Source organism: Camelus ferus, chromosome 23 (assembly GCF_009834535.1).
Source record: "Camelus ferus isolate YT-003-E chromosome 23, BCGSAC_Cfer_1.0, whole genome shotgun sequence".
In the NCBI taxonomy this organism is placed as follows: domain Eukaryota; kingdom Metazoa; phylum Chordata; class Mammalia; order Artiodactyla; family Camelidae; genus Camelus; species Camelus ferus.
In genome coordinates, this window is record NC_045718.1 from 13454515 (window position 1) to 13482436 (window position 27922).

The 27922-nt window shown below is 44.5% G+C and overlaps 1 protein-coding gene across 4 annotated transcripts; it reads right to left on the reverse strand.

Annotated features, from left to right (window-relative positions):
• Window positions 1-891: 891 nt before the first annotated feature.
• Window positions 892-26506, reverse strand: KLHL12 (kelch like family member 12). 4 transcript variants are annotated; one of them, XM_006173448.3, is made up of 12 exons: window positions 26438-26506; window positions 24173-24412; window positions 19227-19380; window positions 17987-18204; window positions 13969-14118; window positions 12463-12577; window positions 5376-5482; window positions 4374-4569; window positions 3789-3947; window positions 3382-3480; window positions 2513-2699; window positions 892-2331 (listed from the first exon to the last, which is right to left on the reverse strand). In XM_006173448.3, the coding sequence occupies exons 1-12, from the start codon at window positions 26504-26506 to the stop codon at window positions 2205-2207; spliced, it is 1821 nt and encodes a 606-aa protein (XP_006173510.3). In that variant the 3' UTR covers window positions 892-2204. The 4 variants fall into 4 exon arrangements, with proteins under 4 accessions (XP_006173510.3, XP_032322580.1, XP_032322579.1 ...); XM_032466689.1 differs by lacking the exon at window positions 26438-26506 and adding an exon at window positions 26070-26211; XM_032466688.1 differs by lacking the exon at window positions 26438-26506 and adding an exon at window positions 26070-26211 and having other exon boundaries at window positions 3789-3950.
• Window positions 26507-27922: the final 1416 nt, after the last annotated feature.

Here is a 27922-nt window from a genome sequence, read left to right on the forward strand (position 1 = left end):
GAGTCTGGGCAAGAGATAAAGTCTGAACTATGTGGTAGCAGAGGGAATAAAAATACAGGAAAGGGTTTGGAACAATTAAAGTCAAGCCATCTACAACCTGGAAATTAACTGGATATCTGTACTGTGGTGGTCACACACACAGGTGACAGAGGTTGGATAACTAAGTGGCTGGTGCCAGTTCATGGAGCTGGAAAAACAGGAGGGACCAGCAAGTAAGGGGCAGCTTCGTGCAGGTACGCAAGCAGCGCAGTACCGAAGACTAGGGCAGGCACAGAGAGGGCACGACAGGGCATCAGCCACGGCTGCCACGTGAGGACGACTGGGAATCTGGTCTGAAACTCAGAAAAGCAAGCAGAGAAGCTGGCCTAGGAGCCCTTCTCTGCCTCGGAGAGGCTGAGTCCCATGTGTCACAGCTTGGTTTAATCAGCAGGCACAATCAATGTGCTCAAGAGGGGCGGGCTGCTTTTGTGAAAGGCTCTGGCTCCCCCTTCCCTTTGCTCTCAGAATATCAGCATCTTTGCAGTGTTGCAGGCCTTCTGCATAACTGTATCACGTGGCACAAACCGAAGCAAATGGAAAAACGACTGGGGCAACTAAAACTCTAAAACAAGTAGGTACAACTTGAAGCCCAAACCGCCTCTCCTTTATTTCCTGTGGCTTTCAAGTAAACCCCAATTGTGAGAGGAGCCCATGAACATGCGTACATTTTACTGATGAGAATCTCCAGAGACCTCTCCCTTGTCTAACAGACACAGCAGAGCTGACTGGCAAACACACGGGTGAACAGGTTGAAGAGACAGGACCTACAGCTAATCTCTATGCCTGGTCCCCAAAATGTCTGCAAGGCGGTGCTGGTTTGCCACAAACTTGCTTACAGACATTTGAGACCCGTTTTTTTTTTTTTTTTTTTTTTTTTTTTTAATATTTTCTTAAAAAAAATACAAAGGAAATGAACTTTAGGTCAACACAACTCAGGGAAAAAAGGAAAAAGTGGAATTTCCGAGCAAAAGGAAAGTGCATCCTTGTTTAGGTTATCGCGTCCCCACGCTCCCAACACCCATGAAGCAGGAATGTCACTCCATAGCACAGGAGAGCCTTGGATGGCAGCTCAGACACAGGGACAGCACGTACTGAAACTAACAAAAGGATTTTGGTTGCTGGTAATTATTCTCTCCTGGGATGAATAAAATCCAGTCTAAAGACAGGGAAGGGATATTATAGTAGGAAAAGGACTAAATGTAAAAAAACACAGCAGTAAAAACAACTTCTTAGCAGAAGTATGCCCTTAAAAGAACTGGGGAGTAATCAGGGAGCTGAACTTCTAGGTGGCTGCCACCCCACCCCTCCCCTCCCCCTATAAATAGTATGGATGTGTAATAGTGTAGTAGTATTTGATTCAATAAAGAAAGACGGCCTTTCACCCACTCAAGGCAGATGAGCTGTGGCAGGGAATCTAGCCTGTCCCGGCATACTGAATGCCCCTTCCTCCATCTCCGCTCACCCCTCCACCTCTTTGTTACTCTCTCACAGTCTCCAGAGCCAAGGGCACAACATTCTAGCTCAGAAACACCATGGGGCAATGGGAAGACTCTCCAAATAACACTCCCTCTCACTCCTCCAGGTGTTGCAGGCGCACTCACATCCCACCAAATTCAGTTCACTTCACGCTGAACCCAGTTCTGACAGCAACCTTGCTCCCCTCGAGTGTCAGGAAGACCCCTCCCCAGGCCCCCAAAGTTTTGACACAGCTCTTCTCTCTGTTTCCCTCCAGAACAGGACAGTGTTGCCCCTTGCTACCTGTAGACTAGGAAAGATATTTATTCCTGGAAAACAAGAGGTGGTATCTTTCCAGTCATCTAGGCTGGATCCTGCCTACACCCCGCAGGTCATACTCACCGTATTCTCTATAACACACGGGGCACAACTTAACACGTACACTCTCCCAAGCACACGCTAAGTTAAAATGACAAGAAAGTGCTCCCTCGGCAAGAAGTGGTCTGGCCTCTCACACCCACTCAGCACGCGTTCTCTTCCCTTGAGTGTCTGTTACCCACCCTCCTCGGAGACAAGGACCAGTGAGAGAGGGGGTATTAAATAAGTACAATCATCATGGCACTGGTGCTTGTAATCATCCCATGCACACAGTGAGAAACAGACATTCTGGAAAGGATCCTTGGCTCTCTGCAGACTGCCCCTTGGACTGGTCACTTCTCTCGGAGAACACACACGCCAGCGTCACAGCGCTGGGTTCCCATGGAGGTCACGACCTCCCAGCTGTCGATGACAGGGTCATAGCACTCGATGCTGCTCAGCAGGGAGTTCCCGTCGTAACTGATGGGGGAGAGGCAAGGAGATGAGCTCCCCATCCCTCCCCGCACGGTCCTCCCCACAAAAGTCCTACAGCAAGGGTGCCGTGGAGACATCACCCCTGAACCAAACCCTGAACCCCAAAGTGCAGATTGGATCACACTGCCCTGGAGGCACAAGGACTCTGGCCTGTTGAAACCCTCACCCTGCAATTGCATAAAGTCTCCCCCGAAGCACTGTGGCCCCGACGTAGCATCGCGGGGTGGTCATGCTAGTGACCGTCGTCCAGGAATCGGTGCGAATGTTGTATGCTTCAACAGAAGACAGGTGGGCTGTGCCATCAAATCCCCCCACCACATAAATATGGTCATTCAGCAGGGCTACTCCTGCACCTGGGGAGAAAGGTACACAGAGTGAATAGTACTAAGCTTAGGGCCTGAATCCTGGAAAGACGTGGTCAGTGGTGGCGAGCTGAAACATGGGGTGGCTGAGGGATGTGGACTTGGGCCAGGCAGGCCTAGAAGAATCCAGGCCAGCACAGGCTATCCCACCTGTAAACCCTCCGGGCAGGACTTGAAATGAGAAAAGAGAAAATGAACTGGTTGTTAACCTCGCTTTCATCAGGTCAGAGCCCAGCCCTCTTCATCAGGAGAAGAGGAAGGGAGAAAAGAAGGCTGTGAGGAAAGGCTGTGACTCTGGGTCTGCAGCACTGTGCCCAGCGGCAGGGCTCTCCCCTTCCTTGTGTCCCCGCCCAGGGCACTCAGGAGCCCCTCTACTGCACGTGTGTGAGACCACTCTGCACCCACTATGTACACAGAATTGGACCAGATACTCAGAATGCAGGGAGGGAACCAAGACATTAAAAATGAGTAAGACAAGAAGGCGTTGCCCTCAAACTGTAGTCTGGCTGGAAGCTGAGGTTGTGGGGAGAATGGGTCTGACTCCTGTTTTACTCCATCTCCAGTGCAGAAGGGACTCTAGCTCGGGCTCAATGCCTGACCTGTGGCTGCAGCCCTACACGTGTGAAGATCTGACAGCACTGTCCGCTGCCCCCTCCCCTATGACGGGTCTTACCAGAGCGCTTGGTGGCCATTGGCGTGATATTAGTCCAGTGTCCTGTGTGGGGGTCATATTTCTCAACTGAATTTAAGATATTCAAGCCATCATAGCCTCCTGAAAGACAAAGCAGAGACCATTCCAGAAAGAACGGTAAATCCTTATGCCCATCCCAGGCTGCCTTTCTCCAGGGTTTCAACTAATTCTTTTATTCTGGTTCTCCCTCAAGGGTTCCAATAATCCAAAGAGAAATCTGACAGGACCCTGTTTCTTGCTTCCAGGAAAAAAGAACCCCAGTTAATATAAGACAATGGGACAGACTCAGGTTTCAGTTCAAGAAAGTCTACAAACTTAATTCTACTAACAGGGATCCCCACCCAGAGGACGCCACCCATCAAGTTCTCTCCTGCGCCCAGATGGAACACCTAGACAGTAGATCACTCCGCTGGCCACGACAAGGCCGGCGCCTTCCCGGGCTGTCTGCATGTCTCCCAGCATGCTCCACTGGTCAATGTTTGGGTCATATCGCTCCATGCTAGTGTGACGCCTGCTTCCATCAAAGCCCCCAGAGACATAGATCATATCTGCTTGGAAAGAACAAACCACAGATTATTAGAGAATGAGAGGTTTCTAATAACTCTTTTCTCCACAACTCTTTCAAATGTTTGGGGGTAAAGACAAGTGTTTTTTATGGGATAAATCAATTAAGTCTTCTTCTTTTTTCAAAGAGAATAGTACAGTCAAGACACAGAAAAAGAATGGGGTAAGACAGAATCTTCAAAAACATTCCAAGACTAGATGTGAGTTTGCAAAAATACTAGTGCCAGTTCCCCACTCAGCACACTGGAACTTGATTTACCACCTTTGTTGTCAGTGTTGAGTCATCCATGAGTATTTCCAAAAGCAGAAAGGCACCTCTGACCTTACCAGTGGCCCCTACATTTTGTGGAGTGGTATGAACCCCAATCCAGCCACCCCAAATGGAAACACCGCCCTGTGCACCAGCCTACCTCCGAGGGTGGTGGCTCCAGCCAGGCCTCGCCGGACATTCATAGGGGCCACAGAATACCAGACCCCGTCCTCATCTGCTGTGTAGTCGAGACACTCCACTGAACTGAGGCGGGAACGGCCGTCATAGCCACCAATCACATAGATCCGGTCATGCAGGGACACTGAGGCCACGTACCGTCTCTTTCGAGTGATGCTCTGTGGGTTCAGGAGTGAAGGGGCACCTCTGTCATTTCAGTCACACAAGTCTTAGGCCTCACCTTCTGCTGCCCTTTCTGTTTTTATCTACACACCTCTGCTTCTTCACCTGCCACCAAGAAGCCTTCTGAGCAGAGGTTCATCCTCTGCTGTCTGCCTACTGGATGAAAACCTCCTGCTTGCTGTGATGCTCTCAGACAGGCAGGCCTTCTGTATGTCTGCCTCTTTCCAAGGATTCCAGAGGAACTAAAGTCTTCCCTTTCTCCAGTATCTGACTCCTTTCTACTCCATAAGGCACTGGGCTGAAGACTGACCTCCTTCCCTAAAGTGGAAAAGCATTAGCACGCTGCTGTCTAAGGGCCAGGGTTCAAAGGCCTGAAAAGTTAGGAGAAATGATAAAAAGATTTCCATGTTTTCTTAGAATTATTATTGTTCATTCAGCACTGAAACAGAGACATATGAAGGGAGAAAGATGCAAACTTCTGAGTTCCACCAAACACCAGTTTAACACAATTTAACAGTGAGTTCAGGGCGTGACTGGTAGAGCACCCTGGGAATTACACCCACAGCTCAGGAAGGTGCTCAAACAGTGGCGGCCAGCTGGGTTTAGTGTGACACAGTGCTATTCATACTTCTGAAGTTGAATCAGTCTGTAACCACTGAGTGCCCATGGTGTGAACACTGTGGTAAGGAACACTATGCTGTTACTAGGCGCCTCGACTACTAGGGTGGGATTAGTTATGATCTAGAGTGACGGGTGCAGACATTCAAGCTCCTTCCCCATGCCCGGCCCCACCCGTACTCACTGGCAGAAAGCTCCACTCCTGAGTCTTGGGGTCATATTTCTCTACCACGTCGATGGGAGACTGCTGGCTTCCAAAGCCCCCGACGACCAGAAGCACTTCATTGGCTCCTGAAGATGAGGGAGGAGAGATGTTACCATTGCTGGCTGGGTGACTACACACAGGAGGAGACGTGGAACAGTTTTATGAAGCCCAGAGAAGCAATCTGAAATAGGAGAGATTCATCACAAAGCTGCCTAATAGGAAATTATTTCTTCTTGAGGACATGACTCTCTGAAATTTAAATTTCTGTATGACATTGCAACATACTCCACACCATTTCAACCCATCCAGAAGACTGGCTGATTTCGTAACAGGCTCTAAGTGTAGGCTGGAGGCCGGGGGTGCTCCCTGCCCTTCTCCGCCCGTAAAACTCAAAATGGGAGTTTTCTTGTTTTGGTAAAGAATAGGCTCCTATCATTGTCTCCCAAAAGTTGAGAGTTGTGGCTTAGGAACCAAATGATGGATTTAAAAAATCTTTTCCAAGAATTTTTATTTTTCCAAGTTAGCCAACTATTTGACCATGTTCCCTGCCAATTCAGCACAACTGCCCAGTAATCACAAGACTACACTTCTAAAGGGAATCATTTTCCTCTATTATTTTTCCCAAACAAGATATTTTGATAGCTTTTATATCTTCCCCTTTCCCCTAAGGACTTATTTGGATAATGTTGTTCTGACAGTATTTCTGCCGAGGAAATCCCCCTGTGTACCTGCTCTACTAGAACTCGTGGAAAGAATGGTTAGCTGGGGCTGTCTGGACAATTCAATCACCAAGAGCACATTTAGTTGGCCTGGACTTGAAAAAGCAAATGCGGTACCTCTAAATTGACAAGAAATACAGGTAAACCTCTAATGCAATGGCTCTGACAATTATCAGTGGCTGCTCTGATCACTGGGGGAAGCTAACCCACTGCTTTACGACGCTCAAGCAGAAGCACTCTGCCATCACCTGTGGAGTGTTCTTGTTGGAAAACCGAAGCTGAATCTTGAACCTTACCAAGCGTCTAGTCTAACCACCAGTTTATAGAAAACACAGGGGACAGAAGAGCACGTTAAATGAGACTACTTGGATGCAATCAGCAAAATCTACACAGTGGGAAATTCTACAGGTTTCTTCAACAAATAAATTGCAAGGAAAAAACAAAAGCAGGATGGAAAAACCTATGAGTTAGAAGAGACTAAAGAGAGATATAAACTCAGTGCAATGCGTGGGCATCATCTGGATCCTGATTGGAGCAAACGAAGTGCTAAGAACAGAGGAAAATAAATTATAGGAAAATTGAGGAATCGGAAATGTGTACTTGGAATCTGATGATGATAAAGAATTGGTTGTGTGCTTCAAAGAGTGATGATGGCAATTTGGATCTGGTAAAAAAAAAAGACTCCTGATGTTCCAGAGATACACATGAAAGCATAACATACATGAATGGAGTTTTACCCTGTCTGCGATTTTGCTTCAAAACAGATAGGCCCTGAGTTGATAATTGTTGAAACTGGGTGATGTGGAGGGGGAATCCTTATATACTTTGTTTTTATACATGTTTGAAATTTTTCTTAATAACCCACACATAAACCATGGAGTTTAACCTCCTCTTCTGAGAGGGCTCCTGTTTGTGTAGTTGCCCAATAAAGCGGACCCTTCTCCAAGGTGAGCAGTCATCTCCTTTTAGGAAACAAAGCATTTGAACAATGGGCCCTTTCTTATGATGCTAATTTTATTTGTGCATAAAATTCCTTCAAGCTGGGAGAGGGCAGGCCCTTCGTTGGCAGGGCTTCCTACTATTTGCCCCCCTCTCTCCCATCTCTTCTCTCCGTGGAACTTGAATAGAGGAGGTGAGACAATCCTACCCAAACACAACTCCCTTTAGGTAAATGCAATGCTAGTGGTTGAGACCTGAAGGGTAATAGACTGAAAACACTGTATAACAACCAAGGGTACTTTCTATGCTTCACACAGTAAAAAAATTCCATTGATTTTAAACTGCAATTTCAAAACCCAGAGAACCGACAGCATTCCCGTTGGCCAAAAGTTTCTCTCATCATCCTGGTAGTTCTGTGTTCACAGCGGAACAGCACAGGGATTTGTGGCTCTGAACGCTGGGGGTCCGAGACCACTGGCTCCCAAACCTCTTTGCCAGGAAGGCTCCTTTCATTATCTTCCCTGACAGACCCTGTGTTCTGAAAGACCGCCTGCCAAGCAGAGCAGAGTAACTGACTCCCCGACTAGGGCCCGGGCGGCGTACGCCCCCCCAGAGCTTCCGATGAAGATGGGAGCACCAGTGTTCTAACACCAAATATACGCAATTTTAGTCAATTCTGATGTCTTTGTTTGGCTTTCTAGTACAAAAATGATCTTCTTTTAGAAAGGTTAAAAAATAACTCAAGGACTAGTATGACTGCTGTCCTTACTTGCATATTACCCACCGTTTGGTTAAAAATTTTTTCAATGTTGATTTCTCATGATTATAAAACATGTAATATATATAAAACAGATTTTGCTGCAAAAATACTTTATATAGACAAATATTATGAAAAAACATTTAGCCATAAATCCACAATACAAAGACACACCAAAATGTAACAGATTATTTCCCTCCAGTTTTGTTTCTAAATATTTATAAAACATAAATGGGACCATATGGTATTGCATCCTGTTTTTATTTCACTTTCCCAAGATATTAACAAAATCTTTTAAAATATGATTGTAGTATTTTTAGGTATTTCAGGGGTTTGTAATTTGGGGTTATAAAGAATCACATAAAATCCTGTAATAAATATTCTTGAATATGAAACTTTTCCCAGTCATTTTCTTAGCATAAAAATGGGAGGACTACTGGAATGAAGAACATGAACTTCAAGAAGATATTTTGTATGTATCACAAGATGCTTTCTGAGGTTGAACAAATTTATATTCCTACCAACACTCTAGAGGTGTCAGTTCATTCTACTCTATGTAGCACTGCGTACTGTTTTCCACTCTGATACTGTGGTAGGCAAAAAATTTTATCTGTTGTAATTCTCATTACTAATAAGACTCTGTAACTAATCAGTTTGAATCTCGCCCCTTCTGTTTACTAGGACTCCCCTTCTGTGAACTGTGCACTCACGTCTCTAGTGTTTCTTCCTCTCATGTATTTTTTGAGCTCTTTACATACAATTGATTTTAACCCTGTGCTGTGGCTGTAGCAAATCTGTTTTCCTAATCTGTCTTAGAATGTTGTACATGATTTTATTCAGATACACTGACCTTTTCTTTTGTCATTTTTTCTACTACTTTGCGCCTAGAAAGTCTTCCTCCCTCAGAAGAACTTCTAGGGGTCTTCGTGTCTTTGGACCCTGAGCAGGGGGCCCCCACTCTAACCGTCTGCCTCATGTGATAAAAGCTGATGAAAGGGCCGACCAGAATGAAGCATGTCTGTTCTCCGACAACAAACATGGCACTTGTTGAGTTAGATTTTTATCTTTATGAGGAGGAAAGGGTGTCTAAAACATCTTTGAGAACAACATGAAAAGGCACATTACTAACACTGAGGCCCGACAGTGCCGCCCGTGGTTATTTTTCGCAGGTTGGGGAGGGGAGGCATGTGCGCTGGGGTGTGTAGTCGAAGAAATAGAGAGCAGACTGCAGGACTGCAGAATGACAGGTTCAGAGACCTACATTTCCACACACCCAGAAAAAGAGGCAGAGGAACTGCAATTCCTATGACGTCTTTTGTGAGAGAGTAACGGGTAAGATTAATAATTAAAACCCAATGCCCACACGTTATTTGGCATGCTGTTTTTACTTAGCTGCATATTTAATTTCCTCATGCTGTATGCAGAAGTCATCATCATCTTGGAAACTGGTTTAGCAGTACCACAGTTACCAAGTACCACAGTTACCCCTATAAATAGAGCTGAGCAGAGGACATGGTGGTTGGAACAATTTATTTCTGAGGCACTAACAAGGAGATGCTAAATTAAGAACCAAACTGGGGTGGAGGGGAGGGTGTAGCTCAGTGGTAGAGCACATGCTTAGCACGCACGGAGTCCTGGGTTTCAATCCCCGGCACCTCTGCTTAAAAAAAAAAAAGGAATTGGCAAAAATTAAAAAAAAATTTGGTTGGGAATAGCTTCATTATTTTCCTCTCTAAAATTTTTGAAAAGATAACCTCAAAACTATGAGGGCGTGTAGAATCAGTTTCTAATCCCTCAAGGTCAGGACAATAAGCAAGTTCTCGGAGCAGGTAGGAGCCTTCTGCTTCCTATAAAGGAATGCACGAAATGTACTCCAGAGAACGTTCCAGATTTGCCAGTTCACACAAATTTTCATTGGCTTTCGTTCAATTAACAAGCAATTAATGAAGCCATCATGTACTCTCTGGGACCCCTTTGGCTCTACAAAAAAGAAACATATCTTCTGTATTGGAAAGAATCTTAGTGACTGAATTTAACTCCTTTGACATACAGAAGAGGAAACGGTAATCCAGAGAAGCTAAAGGACTTGTCCAAGTTCAGAAAGCAAGTTACTAGAGTAAGCGACAGAGCTGGGAGTAGAAATCCAAGTGAGCAAAGTGTCTGACCTCCTAGCACCAGATTCTTCCCACTGCATTACTGGTATTTAAAGAATATATATGTTTGTTATCATTTTTTAAGTAACAGATGTAACCACAAGCTTATGGTAATAAAGAGAGGTATACAAACAAAATATCAGTAGTTAATATTCTCCTGCAATCCCATTTTGTTAAAGGTTTAGTGTTCATCCTGCATACACAGCCTTTGTTTATGCTCAGGAAACACAAATATATAGGAGTTTTTGCCTTTCTTTTTTTTTTTTTTTCCAATAAAAACGGTTTCTTTTCCCTCACTAATTGTATACACAATTAGTCTCATGTACATTATGACTCAATGCTTTTAACAGTTTCACAACATTCCATGGTACAGCTGGGCTACAATTCAGTCAACAATCATTCCCCTCCATTTGCAAGTCAGGTTATATCCCTTCTTTTCTGGATTATTAGCAATTATCTGTACTTACACATGTTATTCCTATACTGATACACTCTCTCTATAGCACTGGTGCCCAGAGGTGGGGCACACAGGGTAGCATTTTAAACTCTGCGATTCCAGACCTGCCAGTGGAGCAAACTCTTCAGTGTGTGCTGCTCCAGTGCTCGTGCTCCTCTGTGTGCTGCCCGACATCTCTCACACCCGTCTTCCACGGGGTTCATGCTCTTCTTCTTGTGGATACTTACGGGTTCTTTTTATACTAGAAATATTAACCTTTTGTCATACATATTGCGTATATTTTCTCCCAGCCCTTGTCTTTTAACTTTATGTCTTTTCCCATCAATTAGAAAAAAACAAAAGACAAAAACTGCTGCAGTCAAGTAACCTTGAAGGCTTCTAGTTTTTTCTGTACTAATTAAAATGGTTCCTACCCAGGGGAGTAGAGGGAATGGAGGTTGTTGCCTAACAGATACAGAATTTCAGTTTTAAAAGATGAAGAGTTCTAGAGATTGTACAACAATGTGAATATAGAATGGTTAAGATGATAAATTTTATGCTATATATATTTTACCACAATTAAAAATAGAAAAAAAAAGTTCCAGAAGTTATACAAGTATTTTCCTATAATTTCCCCACTATTTTCATGATTTTTCAGTTAGTCCTTCACTCTGTCTTGTGTCAATTCTATCTCTGCGTGTGACACGAGATACAGATCGCACTTGGTCACCCTAAGGAACTAACAGAACAGCAGCCCTTTGACAACAACTATAACAAAAAGCAGCATCTCTGGGTGGTGGGATTATGGATGATTACTTTTTGCTTCTCTGAATTTCTAAAATTTCTACATTGACATATAGTAACTATGCCACTAAAAACATAAGGGATTAAATCATCATTCTACTTAAATTGATCAATGAAAAACTTAATTATCAATTAACACCTCAGCACGCATGAGTCCACAGTCAGAGAAGAGCAAAAATAGGAAACAATGAAAACAAAATACTGGCCCACATATACAGAGTTAATTTATAACCCACAACACGCTTTTACACACAGTACCTAGGCTCCGGGGACAGTAAAACTGTGAGGATGGGAAATGGAAGTGCATTAAGTGACATCTGAGTACTGACTGTGGTCAGAGAGATGTCAGTGCCTCACGGCAAGGGCCCTTGCTTCAGAGGCAGGAGCATCGGCTCCCTCACACCATCCCTGGCTGGCTGGGATGTGAACCCAGCTGTCTGCTGAAATGACAGCCAATGTACATAGCACTTATGATGTGCCCACAACTGTTCTAAGCCTTTCACGTAACTTTTTCATCTGCTCTTCACAACAACCTCAAGGCAGGAGCTATGGTGACCCCCAGTTTACAGATGAGTCAACTGAAACACAGGGCGGTTAAACTTCCTGCCGAAGCTAACATGCCCAGTACAGCAGCGGGGATCTGCCCCACAGCCTGGCTCCGGAGTCCCGCCACCACCCAAATTCTGTGCTTCCATTCTTTGGAACTCCTCTGCCCCGCACAGCACTGCCACTTGCCCTGCCTCTCCTCTCTCAGTGTGCAGATGGGAGGTGGCGGGGAAGCACACCCCTTACTGCATGGATCTGAGATGATTCCCAGCTCAGACTCCAAATGTACTGAAACAGAATTATAGCCTATGCTGCATAATGCTTGACAACTGATGAAGTGCTGTCACACACTTTATCTCATTTACTCCTCCAAATCATCATGTGAGGGAAGATATTCCTGGTTTACAGGAAAGAAAGCTCAGGGTGGTAAAGACATTTGTTCAAGATGTCACAATTAATAAAAGATTAAAAACAGGTCTGAACCCCCACATCTTGTGACCTTTTTCTTGTCTTTTGTAACAGCCTACACTCTATGCAGTATGTATTTCTCTAAATAAACCTACCTTTACTCAAAAAAAAAAAAAAAAAAAAAAAAAAAAAGAAAGGTCTGAAATGAGGTCTGATTCTTACAGAACGTTCTTTTCAGGTACATCATGCTGCCTGCCAGGGATAGTTGAAAAGCACCCCTCATTCCGCCATGACACCAGCTCACCTAGACGGGCCCTTGTCCTGGGACCCTGCATCTGACTGCGCAGTTCAGGCCTCAGATGGAACTTCTTTGCTTCATCCACAAGGTCCCTGCACTGTAAACTGCAGCGGATGAAAGGCTGAAACACATCAGAGAGGAGAGTGAGCCACGGGGGCCACCTCTAACAAGAGCATCGATGGCACCTAAAAAGAAATGAACTCTTGATACAGAAAACCAGTTTCCGAAGCCCTGCATTTCCAGGAGCGCTGCTGGTAATAATTATGCTGTGAGTTTCCAGAAATGATTAAAAAAAATTTTTTAATGGACATTATGTGGTTCAAAAATTAAATGATATAAAAAGATATACCTAGATGCATGTCTCATCCACCTTCACACTTAAAGGTAACTACTTTTATCAGTTTGTTTGTACATACTTCCAGTGATGAGGCAAACACAAGGACATCATTAAGCAGTACAACTTGTAAGGGAAAACCAAAAGGCTTTGGGCATTTTTGGGATGAAAGGAAGAAGTTGGTCTTGTCTGAAACGACATCCCCAAGGTCCGCAGCACTGTCACAGGGCCCGTCTCCCAGCTGCCACCCCAGGGTCACCTGGCACTGTCTCCACCCTGCTCCATGGCTCAGAAGACAGACCTAAAGGACCTGCAATGGGGGCGTCCACATTGACTCCTGGTTGGGCTCAACCACTGAGGAGCCCCAGCAGGAGCCCCCCAGAGAGGAGAGTGAGGTCAGGGTCCCTCACTGCAAGGAAAGTGCTGAATCTGGTCCACAGTCTGGGCTTCTATCCATCATGTAAAGAAACAGACATGAGGGGCATATAGATGGACTGAAGGAAGAAATTACAAAGAGGAGAAAGAGTCAGAGATGTGACACCAACCAGCCTACAACTTTTAAAATGTGAATAACTGAAAAACTGTGTTTGTAATTAACTTCCAAAGAGATCTGGGGCTGGGCCAGAAGCGGGAACACATTTGCTGCCCTGGGCCTTATCTGCATGTTATAAATCAGTGTCCTTCCCCCAGGGTACCGTCCAAGTTATGCACACTGTGAGTCAGGAAAACGTACCACTGAGAACTTAGGTTGGAGAAACACCTGTAAATAAACACATGCCCCAAGTTGATATTAAAATGCATCAAACCACTTTCATGTTGGTCTGATCAGAGGTCAAAAATAAAGAGACTGAATAAGCAAAGCATCTTTTTCAGGATAATTTGGAACAATCTGTGTTTAATGGAGAAGGGGACACAATCTCTCATCTGACATTGCTTATGCAAAACACTGAGGGGCACATAAAACAAAAAGACAACAAAAACACAAAATTAAATTAAACCATAGACTTTCATTTCTGCCAGGAGGCTGACTTGCCAACCAAGCCACTGCTGCCAGACTCCCTGGCACACCTGGAGAGGCTCGCTGGGCACGCGGGGCCTGTGTTAGGAGAGCTGATTCTGGGTACACAGCACGAAGAGATGTCCGGGGGTTTGGGACCAGTGCATCTTGGGAGGCTCACCTCGGCATCTATGACGTCGGTGATGTACCTGGGGGTCAGGAGGGGCATGCGGACATACTGCAGCAGGTCTGGCAACGACTCCTCGCGCTCCTTCTTGGCGTGCTTCACCCAGTTGATGACAGCCTCGAAGACTGGCTCTTCAGAATCCACCTGTGGGCATGTAACTACATCATGGGTCTCAGTTCGTCCAACTGTCTCTCAGTCTCAAAAAGTAACCATGCTTACTTTCTCCTTCCTGCCCTAGCCCCTGCCTTTATTTCCCCATCTTCCAGAAATAGCTAGGTTCTTGAGAAAACAATCTTTTCAGACACAATTTGCTAAGATCATGAAGACAGTTACAGTCAAACTAGGTAAAAAACATCTAAGAGAGTACCTAATAGACCATCAGTCACAAATCCGCTTTTAATTCAGAATTTTCCCCATTCCCGAGTTGTTTTCTGGTCATTCCTGAAACTTTGGCAGGGGCAGGGAGAGTCTCTTGCCCTATTCAAAACTGGCTCCTAAAATAATTGTACTCAAAGGCGTTGTCTCACGACCTCCAGGCTGGCTCCTCGGTGAAGCAGGAGCTTCTCTTACGTCACTATGTGGAGCGTGACAGTCCTCAAAGCTTGTCAATTAGCAGTTGGGGGCCTACTCTGTATGAGGTGCCGTGCTCTTTGAGATGATATGTGCAATTAATCACCCGGGGAACTTAGGTCTAAGCTATGTATGACAGACTAGATACGTGAAGACACACCCTAAAAACCTACATCTCACCCTGGAAGAGCACCAGGTACAGTAACACCCAGGGCCTCCCCGAGACTGACACCTTAAGAATAGGCCTGTGTGCCTTCCACCAGTCCACAGGGTGCATCTGTCCAGAGTGCCCAGATAAAGAAACCATTCTGTGGACTTCTCCCAAGAACTGAAAATACAGAAAACATTTCGGAATGTTCATCCATTTGATCGATTTACCAAACACCTACTAAGTGCCAGGAATTGTGGTGGAGGCTAATTATACAATGGTGTACAAATCAGACACAAAACTTCCTCTTAAGGGTGGAGATAACTGTTAAATCAGAAAAACCAACAATCTCGTTTTGTCATCATATACTACACAAGAAAAGTAGAGGGGCTATGGGACAGAGTAACACGACATTTCTTTACTTAGACTGATGGGCCAGGGAAGGCCTCCCTGCAGAAGTGATAGATTTAAATCTGATGTATGCACAGCGATGAGCCACGGAGGAGGACAGAGTACTCCAGGGCAGACAGAAAGCACACGCGAAAGCCCTACAAGTGGGCTGTCCAACACAACAGCCACTAGCCATGTGTGGCTGCTTACATTACTTAAAATTAAGTTAAATTAAAAACTCAGCTTCTTAGTCACACTGGCCAAATTTCAAGTGCTGAAACGGCAACATGCGGCTACTGGCTAGTGAACTGGACAGCATAGATCCAGAACTTTCCCATCTTCACAGAACGTCCTAGTGGACAGCTTAGGGACTGACTTGGTGTGGTAGAATGAATGAGGGGATGAAAAAGCTCAAGCCAGAGAAGCACACGGAGCATTAGGAGACTGGAGTTCACTCTAAGAGGAGGTGGAAACCATAATAAGGTTTCAAGTAGGCCTGACATGATCACATCGATGTTGTGTGAAGATGGCTCTGATAACCACAGTAGAATAGCTCAGAAGGGCTGAGAGATGGGAGCCCACGTAGAGGCAAAAGGTGATGCAGCTTAGACGATGGCAGTGGTGCAGAAACTTGTGTACCAAATTCACGGGAGGTCAGACTAACCCAGCCCACAGCGGGCTGAGATGCAGGAGAGGGTGCAGAAAGGTGTCTGTGATTTTTTAAATGAACTTTTGTTAAAGACAAGGACAATAGGCTAATAGTTTTAAGCAGCTGCATGCTAGACCTTGACACATTCTAGGTTTAAATTAGATACATCCATTTAAAATGGGGTTTTTGATCATGAGCAGAGATACTCGACCTTACTGAAGACATTGTTTTATATAATTCAGAAAAAGTGTTAGTTAGCAATGGGAGCCAGACATCTGGTTCCTCCTTCCGGCTGGTATATGAAATAGAAAAAAAATGTCATTTGCTGAAAAACAAACAAAGGCCTGTCTTGCCAGACACTTACGGAAGACTATACAAGAGTTCAGCTCAGCTTCCAAATAGGTTATTTGCCCTCCCTGTTCCAGACAGTTTTATCCCCAAACCTACACAGCTCTAAAAGAAATGGCTGCTATGATTGCTTCCTGATTTGGTCAAACAGAATCAAGCTAGCGAGGTGGCCATCTCAGTTTTGCGGTTAAAAGACAGACTCTAGATGTGAGTCCTGGCTCCACCACCTCCTACTGTGGTGTGATAACCAACCTTGTAGCATCCGTTTCCTCCTGTGAAAAATGAAGAGGGTTCTGAGAATTAAATAAGGTAAAAAATGCCAGGAATGGTACCATGAGGATGGAAACTGCAGGATACAGGGATTGTTGTCTGTTTTATCCAAAACTGCATCCCCAGCACCTGGAACTGTTCTGAGCACAGAGTAAGTACTCAATAAATATTTGATAAATAAACCAATAGTTAGTTATTTTATGACCCTGTGTGATGAACTTCACGTCTGCAGAGCTCACTCTACCCCCTGTATCTGGCATTCTGTGCAAGAACACAGCCCTCGCTCCGTGAGGGTGAGAACAGAGCTTCAGCAAATACTTGACTCCGTAGACTTGCAAGAGCAGTGTCTCTGGGCTGACGTGAAACCACACGTCAGACTGCCAATCATCCCTCTCGTCGGAAACAAGGGCACCAACACGCCCCCAGTCAACTTCCCTCAGAAAACTCACTAAGGAAAGGCGTCAAGAAGTTGGCTAAACATTGGTAAGAAATACATTTAAGACTTGTTATTACATGGAAATCCTAGATATAGCAAAATAAATCAGGGAGTAATCATTTGTTTACAAAAGTGTATTACAGAATTTCTTTAAGTACCAAATTCATTCTGTGGCACTTAGAACATTAATCAAACTTTGATTCCTTCCAACATATCTTTTGTTTAAACTAAGATGCCACTAACTTCTGGGAATCCACTAATTTAAAGTCATTTTCATTATTATCTGAGGAGAGTGAGAGGAGAAAAAATGAACTCCTAGTCTTCCTAGAGAACTGGGTGCCTCCTCCCTGGGGAAACGAAGCCCAGCAGGTGGGCTCTCACCCCAGCACCTGGCTCTGCTGGCACAGTAACTAGCGCGCTGGACTCTGGCTGCAGACACCTCGACCCTGAGGAACTCGCTCCCGTTCTTAGCCTCATGACAGACCTAGATGCAACTGCAACTCTGCCGACCTGCTGACACTAAGATTCCCCTTGCTGGGAGAGGTCACTGAGCGACTGCCTGGGCACAGGCAGGTGGGACATGACTGCTTTAACATCCAGCCTGCAAGGCCCTTGACTCCCAGGAGGCACTGACCGTCTGTCTCCTGCTTACTGTCTCCAACTTTCTGTCCCATCCTCTTTGATCCACTTCCTTCTCGATCTCACTTAAACCCAGAGGTTTACTTTTCTCTCTCACTCTGAACGGGCTCATTATTCTCATGACACTATTATAATTTTTGTCTTTTTGTCTGTACCACTGCACTGTGAATTCTCTGAAAACAAGACTATCTTTCTCATGCCTGGGTCCCCAGCACCTGGCATAGTGACTGCTAACTACTGGATTTTCTCAGTAAATGTTTAAAAATGAGTGAATGAGTAGTAGAGAAGTGTTTTACTTCCAATTTCTGCTTATTCCAAACTGTTTAACAGTGATTCTTAACCACTGGGATCACAGGTTTTATTGGTGAAGGTGGCAAACTCCCTCCCACAAATATGCAAACACATCTGGCATATAATTTCAGGGGCATTTAATGAACCCTCAGAGCCACGTGACTTAGGACACGTGACTGAAAAGCCGTGCTACAGAAGCACAGTAACTCCACCCTGCTTTTTGGTTCTATGGTCCAGCCTTGAAGGAAGCATAATTCCAGCCAGTCTGTACCTGAATTTCATCACACTTGATCAGCTTCTCCACCTCCCCTTGACTTAGAAGAATGAACTCTTCATGCTGCACCACTTCAGGAAAATGCTTCTGGCTAAACACCTCAGCTGCTTGCATCAGGTCAACACAGTTGTGAGTTTCAGCAAAGTCCCTGATACCCAGGCAGTTGGAAGGGTCCAGCTGGCTTTCCAAGAATTCACAGCAGGCTTGCTTCACACCTAGGGCAGACAGACAGTAAGTCCCTGAGGTTCTCGGCCAGGGGGATGGGTCTGTATTTGTGGATCACAGCATGTCCACACAGTATCAGAGGAGCCCTGGCTCCACACCTAGGAATCATGTTAGAAGATTTATGCTTAGAGAATTCAAACCTTACTTCTGTCTCATGTGCTGTGTGGCCTTCAGCACTGCCTTCACAGATGCCCGCTGCAGCATTAAAACAAGTACAGCAGGATGAAACGCTTCCAAGGACACCTCCAAAGTTAAACAAAAAATGCCTATAAAACTCTTGAGAATCAAGCTATAAAACCAACTGTAATTCAGCACAGTGTAATTTCCAGTCCACACAGAAACTTACTAAAAGACTCCAGTGAAGGAAAAATACAAAGTACTAATGACAACCTCATATTTCTCTAACTGAAATGCTCAGAGTGTAAACTTAATTTTACAGCTGTGCACTAATGCAAAAGTGTCTCACTGTTTCAATCGTACATTAAAAACTGAAAATGACAGAAACAGAACAGGAGGTTAAGAAAGACAGACTGCGAACTGGAAGGGGGACCATCTCGAATCCTGTGAAAACGTTACACTTTCATTATTGTGTCACTAAACTTTTCACAGACAATTTATATGGCTCCAAAGATTAAAGGCACAGAGGGCTTTACGTGAATAGTTTGCCTCCCCTCCCTATATACGTGGCCATTTAGTTCCCTTCCATGGAGGCAATGAACCGTCTCAGTTTCCTGTGTCCTCGCAGGACTCTTGCGTACATATATGTAAGACAGTACATCATCCCCTTTTCCATTTTTTAAAAAACAGACAGTACATGCTCTCTTCTAAAGAGCCAAACACATTTGGAGAGGCTGCTCTATACTGCAACTGAAATCTGATCTTCTGTGCCATGAACAGTGACCCTCAGGCCCATAGTCTGTCTCCTTAATGTCGATGATTAAGTTTACATCTTGAATTTTAAACATCTCCAGGGCTACCTTGGCATGAACAAGAGCACCTTTAGCGTCTGTACCTTTCAGCTGCAGCAGGCAGGCTGCAGGGAGCAGTTCTTGGACGTTCTCTACTGTCACGTGCACGGTTTCTGTGTACACAAAGTCCAACAGGATTTCCATGGTAGAGGCAGTTAAACCCTGGATATCAACGTACGGTTTCCCCTTCTCTGAAAGCTGAAAGTTCAAAGGGTATGAAATCACTCCGGTGGTTATCATCCCACAAGACAGAGGCAGAATCTCATATCCAAGAGCTTGAATGGATGTCAACAATATTAACTGAATACAGATCTTAAAAAAAATTACTGTCTATTTTGTTTGATTTGTACAAAGGAAGCACGGCATATATTTCCAGCTTTTCCAGTGGAGGGGCTACATGTGACCCAAGAGCATACAGAGGTGACACCTTCCTGGAACATCAATTTTACCTGTGAATAATTTAAAATGCTATTTTCATATTAAAACAAATACACATGTAACACGGAATAGAACCAAAAGTTCCATGAGCATGCCACTAGTGTCTGTGAGCTTGTAAGATGAAATACAAAATTCACTGAGATTTCATGCTTATAGAGGGCCCCGCGGGGCACTGTCCTTCTGTCCTTAGACTACACACAAACTGTCTATCTGTCCTTACTTCAGAGAAACATTTTACCAAAATTTAAAACAGTGTAAGTATTCACAAACAGAAATACATAAGCACATTTATTTCAGGAGTTTTGTACTGAATAAACTATACTCCCATTAGACAAATAGCTTAAATATGGAAATGAGTTCGCTATCTAATAACCTAGAGCAATTGTAGTATTTCACTCACATTTATATTTGCTTTACAATTTTCAGAGTGCCTCTCACTTACTATTATTTTACCTATCTGATTCTCACAGCAAGCTGGTAAGGCAGTTAGGTCTGACATTACTGCCATTTAATACATAAAAGACCTAAGGTTCAAAGAAGTTGAGAGACTTAACCAAGGTCTCAACTAGAAGAGACAGACAGAACCTAGGCCCTCCCGCCTCAGCCTAAGCTCTTTTAGCTGCAACCACCTGAGGAGCAGCTCAGGGCTGGAAGAGAAAGACGAGACCACTGAGTTCAACCACTCTGTTCTGCAGGCAACCCAGTGTAGGTAGATGGTCGCCAGGGTTCACAGAGAGTTGCTAAGGGACCGAACCTAAAAATCCAGGTCTCTAGACCCTCTCCTTTAAACCCAATAATCTTAAAAATAAACTCAAGGGTATGGAGAACAGTATGGAGGTTCCTTAAAAAACTAACAATAGTGTTACCATATGATCCAGCAATCCCACTCCTGGCCATATACCCAGCAAAAACTCTAATTCGGAAAGACACAAGCACCCCAATGTTCACAGCAGCACTATTTACAACAGCCAAGAGATGGAAACAACCTAAATGTTCACGGACAGATGACTGGATAAGGAAGTTGTGGTATATATACACAATGGAATACTACTCAGCCATAAAAAAGAATGAAATAATGCCATTTGCAGCAACATGGAGGGACCTAGAGATCATCATACTAAGTGAAGTAAATCAGAAAGAGAAAGAAAAATACCATATGATATCACTTATAAGTGGAATGTAAAACAAGGATATAAATGAACTCATTTACAAAACAAGACAGACTCACAGACATAGAAAACAAACTTATGGTTACCAAAGGGGAAAGGGCGAGGAGGGATAAATTAGGAGTTGGGGATTAACAGATATAAACTACTATACACAAAACAGATAAACAAGGTCCAACTGTATAGCACAAGGAACTATATTCAATATCTTGTAAAAACCTATAATGGGAAAGAATCTGAACAAGAATGTATATATAGATATAAAACTGAGTCACCTTGCTGTGTAACTGAAACTAATACAACATTGTAAATCAGCTATACTTCAATTAAAAACAAAAACCCTAAGGATCTGTTTTGAGCCCCAGGAGGTGGTGGCAGATTTGTGCTGCTGGGGTCTTTCTGAACCTGTGCCTGAGACAACCTAGCAGACTTCTGGCGTGGGGCGGGTCTGCTGTTAGTAGCAGCCAGAGTTTGGGGACTTGGGGCTGGGGTCTGGGCTGACCCTGTGGTTCGTGGTGGATCTGGGTGCCTGACTGCATGCGCACTATGGCGGGTCCTAGCACCTAAAGCTGGCGGATCTGCATTGGTGGCTCTGTGGGCACAGAATCTGGGGGACACAAGAGGGGGCTGTTAATATTCCCATGGCTGAAGCAGGGACAAGGGTAGTGTCAACAAAGTGTACCTTGTGAGCTCACGTAACAAGTGACAGACAACACCACAGAGGGCGCTTCCCGGTGGACATCTCCTGTGGAGGAATACTCAGCAGCTCCTCTTCCAGCAGAAGAGCTCCAATCCCACCTACCACACACTGCAGCTCAGAAATGGGTTTGGGGGCCTCTGCTCCAACCATAGGGGAGTAGATCTGGCTCCTGGCAGGGCTGTGACAACCACAGAGCAAAGATGAGGCCCCGCACAACAACGAGGGCAGGCTCTGGTCACCACGACACCAGTCACACCCTATCAAGGGGAGGAAAGCCAGCACGCACGGAAGAAAGAGGAGGTACCATCCACAATACAAACAGCCCTTGCAACAAAATATCAGACACACACACAGTCTACACGGGTACACGCTCACATAAAAACCAACCCAGCCCTGCGAGACCACAGTAATAACTGTGACTCCTAAATGCATAGTCAGAGATACAAGGAAAATGAAGAAAACCAAAGAACACCCCAAGATTCAAGGGGGTGGATGAATGAAACAGAGGAGGGAGCTTAATAGGTACAAACTTCCCATTACAAAATAAATGAGTCACAACACCCTGTACACCTGAACACAACACTGCAAATCAACTAGACTTCAATTAAGAAAAAATAAATAATATTGTAGTAACTCTGAATAGTGGCAGGTGGTAACTAGGTTTATTGTGGTGACCATTTTATACTGTATAGAATTACTATGTTGTGCTCCTCCAAACTAACACAGTGTGAAGGTCAATTATAACCCCCCCCAAAAAATGCAAAACCATCTGGCATTTTCTTGCCTGATGTCAGTTTTTTTAAAAAAGACTATAAAATAGTCACTGATGAGAAAAAAAATGAAAGTGAATTCTTTCACAGAAGCCCACGCTAATTCCTGCATGTGCAGAGGAAGAGTGAAGACAGGTGCACAGTGTGTAATCAGAGTCAGCAGTGGAGTGCTCAGTGCCTCCTGCTGGCAGCTGTGTGACACTGTCCTCGCCCAGTTAAACACCAGCGCTTCAGATGCTCTGGGCCGGCCTCGCGGGAGCCAGGACAGCACAGCACAGGGCCTGAAACGCTGCTCTGCACAGGGTCACTGTAAAATTAGCCTCAATCCGCTGGGAGGACCTGCCAAGCTTCCACGTTACTCCTCGCAGCCACGTGACTGAGCACTCACTCACGACTCTGGCTTTACCAATTGAACGTAAAAATCAGAATGAAACTAACTTAAACTGAAGTATAAGAGTCCATATTTCAGAGGCAGAGGAGGCACAGCAGTTAAAAGCCGTCCAGGCTTCAGGGTCAGAAAACTTAGGGTTGAATCCCCTCCACCATTTACAAGCAGTTAGGCATTAGCATCTGAGAGCTTCTGTCTCCGTTTGTAAGATGAGACTGTAACATCTGCCGTGGGGTGACCGGGACTCGACAATCACCTAACACAGCATCTGGCCCACAAAAGGCAGCCACTGTCACTACCATGATACTCTCTCTCCCACTCAGATCACCTGCAACGTCTGCACTGAGAAAACGCCAGTGGGTAAAGGATTTTTTTTTTTTTTTTGTAGTGGGGAGGTAGTTAGGTTTACTTACTTTATTTATTTTTAGAGGAGGTACTGGGGATTGAACCCAGGACCTTGTGCATGCTAAGCATGCACTCTACCACTTAAACTATACCCTCCCACCCCAGGTAAAGTTTTTTAAAAAGTTTTATCATGATGAACTATTTCGGGTTTATGTCTAAGTAGAGATAAATGATATAAACACTGGTGTACTCACCATTCAAGCTTAAAAAGAAATCAAGATAATTTATTTAAAATTTAAAAATCAAACTTGAGACCTTGGAAAATGAGAGTTGCAGTGCTCTCCTCTGCTCAGCTCTCTAAGAGTCTCTCACAAGTCACTCAACAGCCTCTTCCACATCTTAGGTGTCTTGCCAGGCAATCACTAAGGCAGTCTTTCTTTTTTTTTTTTTTTTGGGGGGGGGGGGCGGGGGAAGGGGGGAGGTAATTAGGTTTATTAATTTAATTTGTTAATTGCTACTTTTTCTTAATGGAGGTATTGGTGATTGAACCCAGGACCTCACGCATGCTAGGCATGTGCTCTACCACTGAGCTATACACCGCACCCCTAGGCAGTCTTTCTTAATATTTTGTCAGCACTACATTTTTCTTGCCAAGCCAACCTGCTTCTAAGTCCCTTTAAGGGCTTGTGCTCCAGAGTCAGTATGTTTTCCCAAGTTATAGTTCATGTACCTGATTTGCAATTACTCTAAAATCTACATTGGTAGAATGAATACTGATTTTCTTCACATATTGTTGGAAAGAATGGGATGAAGACTGACTCTTACTCCTCTTTCCTTCCCTCCTCCCTATTTCCTGATATTCACTTTAAAACATTAAACTTTAGAAGAAAAATAGGAAAGCAAATTTAAAAAACAATACATAAAATCCAATAGCTGATATTTGTGTTTTATTATATGCTAGACACTTTTCTAAGCACGTCTAGTGTAATCTTCTCAAGTAATCGTCACAGTAAGTGTAGAATCTCTAATTTGGAGATGAGGAAATGAAAGCTCAGTCAAGTGGCAGATCTTATCCAGAGTCTGCCTATCTAACCACCATAATACAGAAATTCACCATCATATCAAACTTCTACCATCTCATTCAGTGTGAGTTCTACTTGCGAGAAGGTAAGTCACCACTCACCTCACTAGTGAACATGGCGCAGAAGTAATCGCTACAGGCAGCCAGCACGATCCGATGGGCAGGGAAGTCTTTCTGCTCTACTCTCAGCGTCACATCACACAGGGTGTTGCTCTTCCTGAGGGAGTTCATTGAATTGAGGATGGATTTAGCATGAGTATTTGTCATTATGTCTTTGGGGGCCATAATGCCTCCCATCAAGCAGTATGGAGAAAGGATGAAAGGGGTCCTTGGATTCTGCAACTACAAGAGGGAAAAAAACAATGCGTGTATGAAGGACTGGGGAAACTACGTTCAGTTAGCTTCACAAGTTAAGGAGGCTCCATCAGATCCACACGTCCAAAAGTAGGGAGCATTACTATTCCTGGCATCACCGACACAATCTAGCCACTCACCAGCCCAAGTGAAAACAATCTCTTCTTCCTCTGAATTCCATTGTAATCCCGTGACTCAACCACTTGACATTTATTATAATCAATGCTCAATGGCATTATAAGCAGAAAGAAACATTTCCTGCATATCTTCACAAGGCTGTTGTCTCACATGATAAAATGGAAAGATAAAATTTCTTAGAGGTGTGACATCACTATTTTTAATATCCTTAAGTAGGTTAAGTAGGTAAATATTTAGATGGTGGGGGCCCTGTTTTATATATTTTTCTCTCCTAGCAAGTACACAATAAATGTTTAGTAATACAATGCAAGAAAAGAAAAATTGTGTATTCAACCTAGAGCAATATAAAAGCTAGTATGAGTGAAAATAAACTGTTTTCTAAAGAAGCATGCAAATAATTATTTATGATGATTTCCAAACACATCTGGATTTCTCCTTAAAATAAAACTTCAAAATAGGGTCCAATACCTATACTGTATAATGGAAACCATGCAAGCTTATCTATGGACTTTCACTTAAACTATTGAGGCTGTCCTATAGAAGGCTCTTTCTACTCTACATTATTAGTAAATGTCCATCAACATTAACAAATCAATATTTGTAGTAATTTTTCTACACTGAAAGAGACTAACTAGGATAGAAACCTAACAAAACTCCACTACTAATTTTACTGCCATAGCCTGTCACGTGTATGCATTAAAGGAACTCAGTAATGGGTTACATATAAAAAAGAAATTAATGTTACAAGTACTTTTTTCATTGTTTGCAGGTTTTTAGTCACACTATTTTTTTGTTTGTTTGCTTCAAGAGCAATTTCTGGGGAATGAAACGAGGTGGTTATTAAAAGTCTATCTTACGTGGAATCCAAAACCTTCTGAACTGATCCAAGGGGGGGGGGAAACTATGGTATCAACAGTCCACTACTCACAATCATAATTTCATATGAATAGTAAAAACGAGATCCTAAATTCTCATCTACTCCTGTTTATAATTAGCATATTACATAAGCACTCTAGATAATTCCCTCCCATAACTCTGCAAGATCCATTTTACAGAAAAGGACGTGATTCATCCAAGCATAAGATGATTTTCAAAAAGATTTTTCTTAAGTCAACTTAGTTTCAACTCTGGAGATACGGGAAAGGTCTGAACAGACGCCCCCCAATTACCGCGAAGACTTTCGGGGGGGGTGGGTTTCGACAGGGCTGGGCCTGTCTCACTGTCACAACCCATCTCCTGGGGGCCCCGGCCTTCGCCCTCCGCCCTCCGCTCACGAGGTGACCTATCTGGGGCTCCCGCGAGCCAGCGAGCACCCGAGTAGAGGGGCTGCGCCGCGGAAGCCGCGGGCAGGGCTCGGCTTCTGGAAGGGCCGCCTACTCGGCGGGAGAAGAGCCTCCAGGTGGAGGGCGGGGGCGCTCGACGCCAGCAGACCCCTCCCCGCTCGGAGGGGACCACGGTAGGGGAGGCGGGAGGGAAGGGCGCCGGCCGCCTCCTCCTGGCCACTCACCTGCGCACCGGCCCGTGGGGTGGGCGCGGGGCTAGCGGCCGGCTCGGTAGGAGCCCAAGCGCCGCCGCCGCCCCGACCCGTAGGCTCCCGCGGCGTCCCGGCGGCCGCGCGCTGTGATGACGTCACGCCCGCCCAGCCGCGCCAGCTGAGCCGGCCGCGCACGTGACCCGCGGATGCGCGGAGCCGGCCTGCGAGAACTTGGAGGAAGCCGGGATGAGGGGACGCGCAGGGCGTCCGGCGCGAGTGCCGTCCTGCAGCCCGCAGCCCTGACTGGCCGAGAGGATGCTTCCCGGGGTGGCGAGGCGCGGCGGACTGAGAAAATTCCAGAGATTTGTAAGCTAAGGAGCTGACGGCAGCGAGTGTTTTACCTGACAGGTATCCAGGAACCCTCTCACGTCAAGAAAACCTACGGAGGCTTCCAATTTCTTCACGTCCATTGTCCACAGTGGCCTCTTCGGGCCGACCATCGCTGTGGTGAGACCCCTCTGAGCCGCGCGACCACGTACCTCAGCATTCTCTGCATCACAATCGGGCCTGTCATCACTGTTGGGTGGTTCTCCTCTGCTTCTTGCACTCCGAGACAGTTGAGTGGAAGGAATTTTCGGTCCCCAGAAGCTGGACGCTGTGAGGGAGATTCCGTCTCCAGAGTCCTCACCTACTCTGTTCCTCTTCTGTTGACTTTCACAGCTCTTGATGCTGAGCGTTCAACTCAGAATTTTGCTAACTGATTTTGGCGCCCTTATCTCAGAGGCTCTGAAGTTAATGAGGTTCCTTGATTCATTTCTTGCGAATGTCCAAACCAATTGTGTTTGTACTATTTTACTCTGTGGGGCCTTTGATTGTTCAGGGATAATAAAACTTATAGCCAAGTGGGTAGAAATTTAATTTTACACAGCGTTAACATTTTTTATGTCATATCTCTGATCTAAAGTTATCTGATTTACATATTTTGAGTGTAGGATTGGTACAAGTTTTAATGGAGGCATTTTGGTTAAGTTCACCAAAATGATGACTTCAGATATCCTTTAACGGCGATTTTGATAACTGTGGTTTGTGTATAATGTAAAATGATGTGTGTGTAAGGTTGTTTGTAGGTTGGATTGAAAACAAGTTTAATGCCCATCAGGAGGGCATTACAAATCCAGTGGCATACAATCCAGTACCATGAAGTTGTGAACAGTGTGTATACTTTGCCATTAGTTGTGTGAAAGGTTGGGAAAAGGTAGTCACATTTGCTTGGATATGTATAAGATGCATTTGTAAAGATACAAAAGAAAGTAGTAACATTAGTTTATTTGGAGAGAGTATCTGGTTGGTTGGGAGACAGGGTGGGAGATTTTTCCCTCTACATATTTTTATGCCTTTTAAAATTTGCATCATGTGAATGAAAAGTATGTATACTTTAAATAAAAATAATCCCTTGTTTTCTGGTTGCAGAATAGCATCCAGATGCTTTAATTATATTGCCTAATTCCTGGCTGCTAAACTGAAGAGTTTTTCCAAATATGAGAGGAGACTTAATAAAGGAAGCTTTGTTTAGAATATGCCCACTTCTTTTGCAGAGAGTAAAAGATGGAGAAACTGCTAGCAGAAAAACCAACACACCAAGGGAACTCGTTCAGATTTCTCTTATTTCCCCAATGGTACAACCCTGGCATGTTTTGCATCTCTAAGTCATGGGGACACTATCCTCATGTAAGAATATTTCCAGTCCTTTGGATATCTGACCTAGTACCCTACAGCCCAAACTGATTCTGAGTTTCTTATGTCCATTCTTGGAGGGCTGTGTCTGGATAAGTTGAGTTAGTCAGTCAGGTTCCACATATTGCCCTGCCTTTTTTGTTTGGACACCT

Bases quoted from the DNA above. Each gene is read 5' to 3' on its own strand.
- KLHL12 (XM_006173448.3), bottom strand. From the start codon at position 26,506: ATGGACGTGAAGAAATTGGAAGCCTCCGTAGGTTTTCTTGACGTGAGA. The intron at 4,570-5,375 runs GTGAGTACGGGT...CTGAACCCACAG, and splicing joins AGGAGTGGAGCTTTCTGCCA to AGCATCACTCGAAAGAGACG. The intron at 3,481-3,788 runs GTGTTCCATCTG...TTTGTCTTTCAG, and splicing joins CGGAGTGATCTACTGTCTAG to GAGGCTATGATGGCTTGAAT.